The 11,444-nt window shown below is 39.8% G+C and overlaps 1 protein-coding gene across 2 annotated transcripts in view; it reads right to left on the bottom strand.

Moving 5' to 3' along the window:
* Nucleotides 1–5,841: 5,841 nt before the first annotated feature.
* TBC1D15 (TBC1 domain family member 15) overlaps nucleotides 5,842–11,444 on the bottom strand; it is a 69,684-nt gene continuing 64,081 nt past the window's right edge. For both annotated transcript variants that reach the window (XM_055328478.1, XM_055328479.1), the window contains 4 exons: nucleotides 11,156–11,253; nucleotides 8,724–8,840; nucleotides 8,115–8,201; nucleotides 5,842–7,185 (listed from right to left, as the gene is read on the bottom strand). In XM_055328478.1, the coding sequence (XP_055184453.1) occupies nucleotides 6,964–7,185; nucleotides 8,115–8,201; nucleotides 8,724–8,840; nucleotides 11,156–11,253 (524 nt within the window). In that variant the 3' untranslated portion in view covers nucleotides 5,842–6,963. The remainder of the gene's footprint in view (nucleotides 7,186–8,114; nucleotides 8,202–8,723; nucleotides 8,841–11,155; nucleotides 11,254–11,444) is intronic.

Raw genomic sequence — 11,444 nt, 5'->3', positions numbered from 1 at the left:
CCGTCGGGCCAGAACAGCACCGGCTCGTCCCGCAGGGGCTCGGGCCGCTGACAGGTAGGGAAGGTGTGGCAGGTGCAGCCCCGCCGACACCTGGGGAAACCCACGGGAGATGAGCAGACCCCAGGCCCCAGGCCAGGCCGCACACCCGGAAAGCGAGCTGGACCACGGCCTCGCACACACACCCACGAACATCAGCTCCAAGGGCTTTGGGGACCTGGACGTGCAGGCTCGCAAGGCTGAGGCCACCGGGACGCCCCAGCTCCCCATGGCCGGACACGTGCAAGGCACCGCGACAGCACACTTGGGCGGGGACCCGAGGGACCAGGCAGCTCTGCGGGATCTCCTGCCCCTCCGTCCCGGTAATCGCACGCCTGGGCATTTACCTACAACCCAGGAAGGCGGCCGGCAAGGGGTCCGTGCCCCCGACATTGCCGCAGTCTCGTGGCCCGCAGCCCATGCGGTGGGACACAGGGGACACGGGCACCCCAGGCCCGACGCCAGCGCTCTGCCCCCTGGCCTCCAGCCCCCGCGCCGGCCGCCTCCACCTCGCACTCGAAAATAAAGCAGCAGGTTTTATTTATTTTTTTATATAAATTTATTTTGTATTGGTGTTCAATTTGCCAACATATAGAATAACACCCAGTGCTCATCCTGTCAAGTGCCCCCCTCAGTGCCCGTCACCCCGTCACCCCCACCCCCCGCCCTCCTCCCCTTCCACCACCCCTAGTTCGTTTCCCAGAGTTAGGAGTCTCTCATGGTCTGTCTCCCTTTCTGATATTTCCCACTCATTTTTTCTCCTTTCCTCTTTATTCCCTTTCACTATTTTTTATATTCCCCAAATGAATGAGAACATATAATGTTTGTCCTTCTCCGATTGACTTACTTCACTCAGCATAATACCCTCCAGGTCCCTCCACGTCGAAGCAAATGGTGGGTATTTGTCATTTCTAATGGCTGAGGAATATTCCATTGTATACATAGACCACAGCTTCTTTATCCATCATCTTTCTATGGACACCGAGGCTCCTTCCACAGTTTGGCTATTGTGGACATTGCTGCTAGAAACATCGGGGCGCAGGTGCCCCGGCGTTTCATTGCATCTGCATCTTTGGAGTAAATCCCCAGCAGTGCAATTGCTGGGTCGTAGGGCAGGTCTATTTTTAACTCTTTGAGGAACCTCCACACAGTTTTCCAGAGTGGCTGCACCAGTTCACGTTCCCACCAACGGTGTAAGAGCGTTCCCTTTTCTCCACATCCTCTCCAACATTTGTGGTTTCCTGCCTTGTTAATTTTCCCCATTCTCACTGGTGTGAGGTGGGATCTCGTTGTGGTTTGGATTTGTTTTTCCCTGATGGCCAGTGATGCAGAGCATTTTCTCATGTGCATGTTGGCCATGTCTATGTCTTCCTCCGTGAGATTTCTCTTCATGTCTTTTGCCCATTTCATGATTGGATTGTTTCTTTGGTGTTGAATTTAATAAGTTCTTTATAGATCTTGGAAACTAGCCCTTTATCTGATACGTCATTTGCAAATATCTTCTCCCATTCTGTAGGTTGTCTTTGAGTTTTGTTGACTGTTTCCTTTGCTGTGCAGAAGCTTATCTCGATGAAGCCCCAATAGCTCATTGTTGCTTTTGTTTCTCTTGCCTTCATGGATGAATCTTGCAAGAAGTTGCTGTGGCCGAGTTCAAAAAGGCTATTGCCAAAGCAGCAGGTTTTAAAGACGTGGTCGAAACCAACGATGGAGCAGGCTCGGCCGCAGGGGCGGGGGCCTTGCCACCCGCAGCACCGCGGCCCGACCCGAGCCCGCAGCCGACCTGGCGGCCAGAGACTAATCCCCGATGACCCCATGCGGCCGAGGAACTTGGGACATAGGAGCGCCGAGGCCCCCAACAGACACAGACGAACCAAGAAGAGCCTCTCCTCCACAGAGAGCACGCAACGGCCACCGGTGGGGCCAAGAGGATGCTCCTCGGGGTGGGACGGAGGGATTGATAAAGTCAATGTCACCAACTTTTTTTTTTTTTTTTTTTTTTGAAAAAAAGAAGGCTCCTCCTTTCCACGAGTCCTTTAAAAAGAGAGCTTAGGGGACAGGGCTTTCAGGTCTGGGAGGGGTGGTGGTGGCCCCGTCGGGCCAAGGGACGATCAAGGGGCCGTGGCGGCCCAAGGTGCCCCCGCTGAACCAGCCCGCCGGCCGCAGTCCCTCCTCCAAGGCCAAGGCGGCCGGCCCGTGAGTCGTCACCCTTCTTGGGGTGTCACCCTTCTCCGCGCTCACCCACCGGAAAACCCTGGCACACGCTCCGCTCCACACAACGCCCACGGCCGCGGAGCCAGGGAGCGGGGCAGGGGGAGCCGCGGGCCCGTCCCCTGGGCGACCCTCCGGGCAGTGGGCCCGTCAGCTCCTCAGCAGCCCCCTGAGCCGACGGAGGGAGCCTGTGCCAACGTGTCAGAAGTTGAATGGAAATGGAGCAATTTAATAAAATCCCGTTCTCAGCCCTTCACACCCTGAGAGGTGCAAAGGCATGTATCTTGAACTTCGTCCCTCCTGGGGCGGGGGGTGGGGGGGAGCTGGGGAGCACCTGGGTGTTCACAGGGCCCATCTACTATGATTACAGCAAGCACTTAAACACACTCCGAAAACCCAACAATTTGGTCCTCACGTCATCTATCTGGGCTCGGTTAGGCACTGTTCACTGTTAGGGCCTCCTCGTCAGCAAATGCTCCATTGGCCCATTTGGCACTTGGCCCAGCTAACGAAGAGCACATGGCCCCGACGTCCCTCGGGGGCAGCCTGCAGGCCATGCCCACGGCGACAGCAGTGTGCGGTGTAATCGCCGAGAGCAATTTGCTTTACAAAGTGAGCCCGTGACGCTCAGGGAAGAGGTCCCAGTACCGTCGGGCCATACAGCAGCTAACGCAGCGTACGCCCAGCGCTCTTCGGGTCTCTAAACCCGAGGGGTCAGTAGTAGACCAGTGCCCCCACCAGACACGAGCGGTGGTGGAAACATCTATTCGCTGTCACAGCAAAAGCCCATCTCTGGGCTTAATAAGTCTTCTTAATTAAAAAAGCGGAGCCACAAACGGACTGCTCATTGATCACAGCTAAGCTTATTGGAATGTTCTTTTCATTCTTCTTTCGCACGTGAGAAGCAATATAACATAGAGGTATTTGAGATGGAAAGCCGTATCTAATAGCTTGGCCCCCTATTATTCTAACATTCCAATTCTAAATTTAGGCAAATACTGTATTTCTGAATGCTGAGGAGTTTTTAGAAAAAGACACTGACTATAATCAGCTTTTCTTTACAGGGAGATTGTAAACAGTGCAATTCCCCATGGCTAAGAGTGCTTTGGAAATCCAAAAAGTGGGATTCCTGGGTGGCTCAGCAGTTAAGTGCCTGCCTTCAGCCCAGGGCGTGGTCCTGGAGACCCAGGATCAAATCTCACGTTGGGCTCACTGCATGGAGCCTGCTTCTCCCTCTGCCTGTCTCTGCCTCTCTCTCTCCCCCTCTCTCTCATGAATAAATAAGTAAAATCTTTAAGAAAAAAAAAAAAAGGAAATCCAAGAAGTTAGAGAAGTACGTCCGGTCTGATTGCCCTACCCCAGCCCTAAGAGCCTCTAAGAGCAACACAATGTTTTTCCCTATGTCAAGATGTATAAACCTTAATAGGGACTCTCTTTACAAAACAGTGAGAAAACTATTTGTGATCACAACAAAACTCAAAGATCTCCAAGTTAAAATCCCGTGTTCGAAAGACCCAAGAGGAGAACAGGCCACGTACATTGCATTATTCAAATGGCGGTGTATTCACATTAAAATATAGATAGGTGCAGATGTTTAGGATTAGGGAATGACATTAGATACTGATGGAAACCTTTCAGATTCACTTTAAATTTAATCCTGTTTCATGTTTAGAAATAATAATAACACCAGAAGTTTATCTTCAAAAGGTACAATGGAGGAGGAAAATCTACATAAAATAGGCCATGACAATGGTCATCACTTTTTACTAAAAATGGTGGTCCAAACTAGGGTAAATCCACCTTAGAAAATCAAGAAACTACTTTTTTAAAAACTCAGAGTCTGGGATATCTGGGTGGCTCAGTGGTTGAGGTCTGCCTTGGGCTCGGGTCATGATCCCGGAGTCCTGGGATCAAGTCCCACGTGGGCTCCCTGCAGGGAGCCTGTGTCTCTGCCTCTCTGTGTGTCTCTCATGAATAGATAAATAAAATCTTTAATAAAAATAGTAATAATAACCACCTCAGGGACTTGTCTACCTAACCTTAAGTCAAATTGTGAACCTATGATATATAATATATAATGGTGGTTCTCTAACTTCACAGAGGCTCAAGAAACCCTTGGATGCATGAAGAAAATTAGAGAAACTTTTATGACCTGTCCCCAGAAATATGCACACAAAACTTCAAGTACAGTGAGAGGTTCATACATCTTCTGAAAGCCCCCAAGGAAAGAAATCCAAGCTAGAAGGATGTCATCCAGTTACACGGTGATACACAAGTCAGGTAAATTTCTAGGTTCTTCAATAAACATTTTGTATTACTTTATACAAACTACCTTTAATAATGGACATAATTATATGAATTTCCCGTAAGATTTAACATCCATAAAAATCCTTGGAAATGGCAGGTTCAGCAAGAATCACCATAATGCTCCCAAAATGTTCTTTTCCTCACTCAGAAAAGCTCTAGTCATCACCAAGACTAAAGTTCTTAACTTACAAAGAGATGAAGAATCCTAGGCACATGGGACAATCAAAATAAGCATGTTCTTAAATGCAAAAGGCTTCCTCCCCATAGACTCTCATATTAGAAATGAAAATACTTCTTACAGTTAAATTAGGAATTAAATTTTAACATTAAATATCATATAATAGAACACATACTAATTTACATGTTATCAGGGTATGAACAGAACACCTCGTGAAAACTGAAATAAATCTTTAAGAAGTTAGACCAACCAATTTACCTGGACTATTTTAGCAATCTCAATAGCTCAAATTTATATATAGCATCTGCTGACTCAATTTTGTAGATTCTCACTGAGACTTTATCCAGCATTGTGCTATATTATTATTTCCCCATCAACAATGAGCAAGATGGAAATAAAGACTCTTTAGTAAAAATGCTTTAACAAGTAGTTGTATAATAAAACTTGACAAAAGTTCAAGTTACTAAATGTGTTCAGATTTTTTTTAACTCCGAAGTAGACATGACATTATATAGTGGGGGGGAAAAACTCCCCTGAAGTCCCTGTCCAGGAAGAACAAGAAGGACATCAAGATGTTCTAAGCAATTTCCTGAACAGCAGGAAATGAAAGGCTGGAGACGCCGAGTGTCTGATCAGTTTACTTTTTTTGTCTAAATAGGCTTACTCATTATTAACTGATGAAAGATAACACACATATGATATTAAAAACTAAAATCTAATGGTTCTACTGTCATGATTGTCAGTTAATACTCAAGTAGGAAAAAAGTTCATTTGGTTCCCTCGTCTTCTGGAGGGAAAAAAAATCTATCTCCTGGACCACTTCAGAACTGCCTAACTTTTATTTTACATTATTAACATCAATTGTAGGAGTTGCTTTCCTGGGTCAGACAATTACATCCTCCAAGATAACACTATGCTCAAGTCCATGCTAATGAAAATTTGTTTTTGGTTATAAAAGGGGTCGTATTTCTTCCTCACGTCCATAACTCATTCCAATGATTGTTTCAATCACAAAAAAATAGAAAATGTGCTGGGGGCCAACTTGGATTCTTTTCCTTCCAATGCAGAACTAGCAGTCTACTTCTAAAGTGTAATTTAACTGAAAACACTACTTCAACTTCAAGTTTATTTTAATGATATGTACAAGAGTTAACAAATTACAAATAAAACGGAATCAGTTATGTTAATTTCACATAACTTAAAATCATGCAACACTGCATGGTAAAAACAACAGCTTCATTCATATACAAAAAAGTATTATTTTGAGACTCGTGATAGTATATTGAAATTTTTGACACAAGCTTTTTGCAAAGAGCATTTTATAAAAATTTAAAGACCTGATTAATCAGTTAATGCATTATTAGGAAAGATAATAAACACATTATTAGTAAAGTGAGGTTACAAGCAATTAATTTTAAAATTACACCAGGTACAGGGTTGAATGTAGTCTCATGAAATAAATGTTTGGTTAAGAAAATAGTTTTGAAAAAGATCTCATACTGAAGCTATGTATTATTTTTGTCAAATCAGATTATATAAATCAATAGTCAAGTTTATTCAGTTAAAGAAAATATGCCTATCCTTTTTATACTCATAAATAAGTACTTATATAGTCTTTATATACAAGTGAAGAAAACTTCAATGTAAAAAATATACTGCCAATCCACTTATTATGGTTGAAATAGCTCTTTTTATCTACATATTAAATTGCATTGATGAAAATATCCAATTTAAGTCACATTCAACCAGCATAAATATTTAAGCTGAGTATTGTTGTAAACAATAGAGAAAAACAAATTCTTTTATTTCATCACTTGGGTAACACAACCTACTTCTCAGCTTAGAATGCTATAGAAAGGCCCAACATTTAATTTAATCAAATCCAAATCCCACTAAACTTAGAGTAAACAAAGTGAATGTTTTTCAAAGTGCATAATTTCCAACTCATCCACTTGTAATATTTATCCAATTCCAGTTCATCAGCAAGAAAATAAAATGTACTTGGCTATAAAAATACTAAGGAATGTTATTGAAAAGGAAAGGCTATTTGGTAGAAGTAACTACAAAAATAATTAGTTTAAATCTTTGTAAAGCTTTAATGCAAGAACATCAGTACACTTTCTTTCCATAAACCTTAAAGCATGATCAATACCAAGATTTTAAATTTCCACCTTTCAAGTACTTGCAAAAGGCTGCAACAAAGTGTCTCTTCAAAAATTAAGCAAGAAGAATGATCATGCAGGTGTTAATCTGCTAACATTTGGGGACATTGCTATCTGTGTTGGGCTGTCATCTCTGGCTCCACTAGTGCCAAGTACGGGCAAGTAGTCACTCTGAAATGTAGACGTAGGACAACCAGTCATGCCAACGTTTTCATCTTCACCAGTGTCTGAATCTGGTGTTGTCACTTCACTGTCCTGAAGTCCCAGGATCTCACAAACTGCTTGTGGCAATTCCTATAGAGGAAAAGTATTCACAAAATAACACTTCTACTGAAGATATGTAGATTGCAGAATCTGAACATTTATTCTAACAGTGTCATAGTTATGTATCTTTTCACACCTTCCTTATCCACTCCAAATGAAATCCTAACCACTTTTTTTCATAAGAAGTTCCCTAATCTTCTTACCCAAATTAGTCACTCTCCACCCCACCCTACCACTCACAAATGTTGGTTTTTAACAGTTAGCATTTATTTCATTGCTATTATAGAATCTTAGATATTAAATGAGAGCTTATTTTTTTTTTTTAATGAGAGCTTATTTATACTCCGTTTGCTCCCTCGATGTACAAGGTTCCTTAAAGAAGTGTCTCACTGGCATATTTTGAACAGAATAGCTACCAAATAAATGTTTGCAGAAGTGAACCAAAATAAGTATTTGGAACCATGAACAAATAACACAAAGACCAAACAGAACTCTCATAGAAGTGCAAAAGCCAAAATACCTCAAAGTGAACAATTTAGGTCATGATTGTTTTTAAAAAGAACTAAGAACTTGGCTAGTACAATTGTAAAGACACACTAAATACCATTTGCTTAATTATTTCTGATTAGCATCTGTCTTTATTTGGGAATATCATTTAATAAGAAGTTCCAGTCTGTAGTCAGACTGAATAATACAGCCTCTTTAGTTGTTGCGGAAACGGTTTCATTATTTTTGCCATTTTGCTATACTGTTTCTTATCTAGCATAATTAATTGGCTATTTTCAATTAAGTGCTATAAATCAATAATGGTAAACAAAATGCTAGCTAATGCTTGTTGTCTGCTTCAGCTTACTAAAATTGCCATTTATTTTACTTCTATGAAGAAAAATTCTTTCTTGACCTCAGTCCACCAAAAACATACAAAAAATCTTACAATTATTTAAAACACTGCACCATACCTTGCATTTTACCATCTGTAGAGAAATTGCTTCTGCCTTGCATAGTACATCTTCCACATCAATTTTCATGGACAATTCATTGATATGCTAAAATGAATCCATAAAATAAAATGATAATTGAAACTAAAAGCACTATTATATTCTACTATATAAACAATTTATTACCAGTTATATTTCATTGCAGATAAAATCCTTAAAATAAAAGTATTCATACTACAAATCAGCAGGAAATTCAATCTATCTTTCAGTTTTAAAGTTAAAGAATAGCTAATAAACTTATGGAACATTAAATCTAGCAGCTGTCCCAAGTCTACTATCTCAAAGTTATAAGCAAAAGACAATTATTTTTTTTCTTAGAAAACTAAACTACACAGAAGAGAATTTGCTGAATTTCCTTTTCTTCTTAATTACCCAGGTAAAAATAACTGGCCAGTATGTATTCATTGAACTGTCATTCTCAGAGAGCCAGTCCTAATATTAGGTGTTATTGATATAATTTAAGTTTTACTCAAGGGATTCAATCAATAAAGCTCCAAGAAAATGTTCTGTATATCAGTACCATCAAACAGACGAAAGAGCCAAAATACTCAAATTTAAAGAAATAACTACCTTTAGTATTTCATTAAACCCATAATGCTTTTCCATTATTTGCTGCTTTTCGGATTCCAGAATAGCACAACAGAGAAGAAGATGGAAATTTTTGCATGGCAGTTCAGTCCACATTACCTATAAAAAAAATAGAACTATTTAGTACACTATATCAATTCTACAATATTTTCCTCACAGAAACAATGCTGAACTCTGAATGACATCTATGAAACGCAGAAGGGGCCTAGGTATAAGGGTTAGAGGCATTCTCAGTATTTTTCTGACCCTTCAGTTTCTCACTTGTAAGTCACCTTTAATCTTGGGGGGGGGGCAAGGGAGGGCAAATTGTGGATATGAAAGAAAAATTCAGTTAAAGAGTACATGGAATCAAAACCACCCAGAGATAAGCTCTACATTATATTACATTACACAGTGTGTCCCTGATTGTGACAAAAACTGAATCAACTACCCAAAATTTATACCTAAATCGATAAAATATTTGATCAATAGCCTTCTTAAATACAATGACCTCAAATTTAAAGCCTTCATTTCCTATCAATGTACATAATAATATCTTATCTAGGAAGAGAAAAGACCCACATAAATAATACTACTAAACGCATACATGAAATGTTTTTACTTCTTTCATCAAAAGTAAATCAAGCTGAATAATTTTCGGACTAAATTCAATTTTTAATTACAATGCAATTAACCTCAAAATTTTCATTCAAAAGTTGGATTTATTTGGTAATCAGATCAAGGTTTATTCTAGCTACATAGTAACAATATTTTCAATCCATCCTATAAAAAGGAAGTTGAGAAGTTTGCTTAATTATCAAACCTCTGAGATTAAATTTCATAACGGCCCTCAAAAATGAATTATGTTCCATTAAATACAATTCTAAATTAAGGAATATGTGAGTTTTACTTCTAATTTCAAACAGAGGAAGCCATCACACACAAAGCAATGAGATCCTTCAAACAGCACATCACTTTTAATGGTAGCATGGTCACCAAAAGTATAGGGACCAATTTCCAGCTGTAAAAGTCTCAGAGGATACAAGGGTTCCACTATATGTGTCTATTTATTATCCAGATGGATTATTTCCCCCATTTCTTCCTTGGAAGAATTTCTGCAATCCCTTGCCTTTATAAAGATAAGGTAGCAATTAGTCATTACACCCAACATTCTATTTTAAAAGCACACTGATCTGTTAACAACAGATATTTTAGAAGAAAATAATAATTTTTTTATCAAGTTAACAAATAAAAGGGTCCAACACGAATAAAAGGATGTACATCAAAAACATGATCATGAATATCCTCTAGAGTTGGGGAGAGGGAAATGGGATTGGGGTGGAGATTAAAGAAGATGTTAGCTATATCTTTAATTCTTTTCTTGGGAAAAAAAAGAGAGAAAATAGAAGTAAATATGGCAAAATGTTTACATATGTTAAATATGGATGATGGGATGTTTGCTTGTTCATTAATCCACAGTTATGTTCCATCTCCTCAACCCAAGTAATTAGCTAAGGTAATCAGGTCTGAGTCCAAGCTGAGAGTGATTAAATGTGGCCTTTCCTACCTTTGGTATGCCCATTCTGGAAAATAATCATTCTTCATCTTTTCTTGAGAATAATTTGGCAAAATCTATCAGCAGCCTTAAAAGCTGACTAGTCTTTGATTCAGAGGTATCTAGAAATTTATTCTAAGGACATATTCAGAGATATACATGAAAATTTGAATATTAAGATACGTGCCTTAGTTTAAAAAAAAAAAAAAGATACTTGCCTTAGTGTTAAATAAGATGTTCATTGCAACACTGCTGGTGCAAACAAGCAAAATATCTATGAGGTAGAAACTAAGTAAATGATTGTATATTCACAAGATGTTTGCTATATTATTCTCAGCATTTTTCTCTAAATTTTTTTTTAAAAAAGCAAAACAGTGGGGGGCCCAGGGCGTGATCCCTGGGTCCTGGGATCAAGTCCCGCACTGGGTTCCCTGCATGGAGCCTGCTTCTCCCTCTGCCTGTGTCTCTGCCTCTCTCTGTGTCTCATGAAGAAATAAAATCATAAAAAAGAAAAACAGCTCCCTCCCAATACTTCAGACTACAAAGTGCCATCACAACTGTCAAAACTTCCTTGAACTCTGTACAAATCTATACCAGAATGTGGCAGCCTCACATAAAGTTAAATCTCCCAAGGAAAGAACACAAATATGAATGGTCTAGAAAAGTGGTTCTGGGAAGACTCGTGGCCCCAAATCTCATGAGGATTGTGATTTACAGGAAAATGCTCTGAAGACCAAATATTTAATTCAAGATCATTAAGGAGAGACCGCAAAACCATCACAACTTTGTAACATACTTTAGAAATTTCAGTTAGGCTATTAGGATCCATTTATATTCTACAGAATGAAGTGTTTGTATAATAATTTAAGAATTTACTTACCTCCCATAATCGAAGAATATCTAGAAAACTAAATTCCCTTTTAAATCTGATTAGGAGCCACCTGAAGCAAAAATAAAGGTACCCAGAGTCCTGAGATTCTAAACAGAAAGAAAGAAAAAAAAGAAAAAAAAAAAAATATATATATATACACACACACACACATACATACACACACACACATATATGGCTTACCCTTACACTGATTATCTCAGAATACAGTGACCTATTTCAAACTCAAATTTTTCTATGCAGCTTATTAGAAGTCTATAAATTTAATTACCTTCTACTA

Source organism: Nyctereutes procyonoides, unplaced genomic scaffold (genome assembly GCF_905146905.1).
Source record: "Nyctereutes procyonoides isolate TBG_1078 unplaced genomic scaffold, NYPRO_anot_genome, whole genome shotgun sequence".
NCBI classification, from domain to species: Eukaryota; Metazoa; Chordata; class Mammalia; order Carnivora; family Canidae; genus Nyctereutes; species Nyctereutes procyonoides.
The sequence above is the reverse complement of the archived record's forward strand: the minus strand, read 5'-3'. Positions and strand labels throughout refer to the sequence as shown.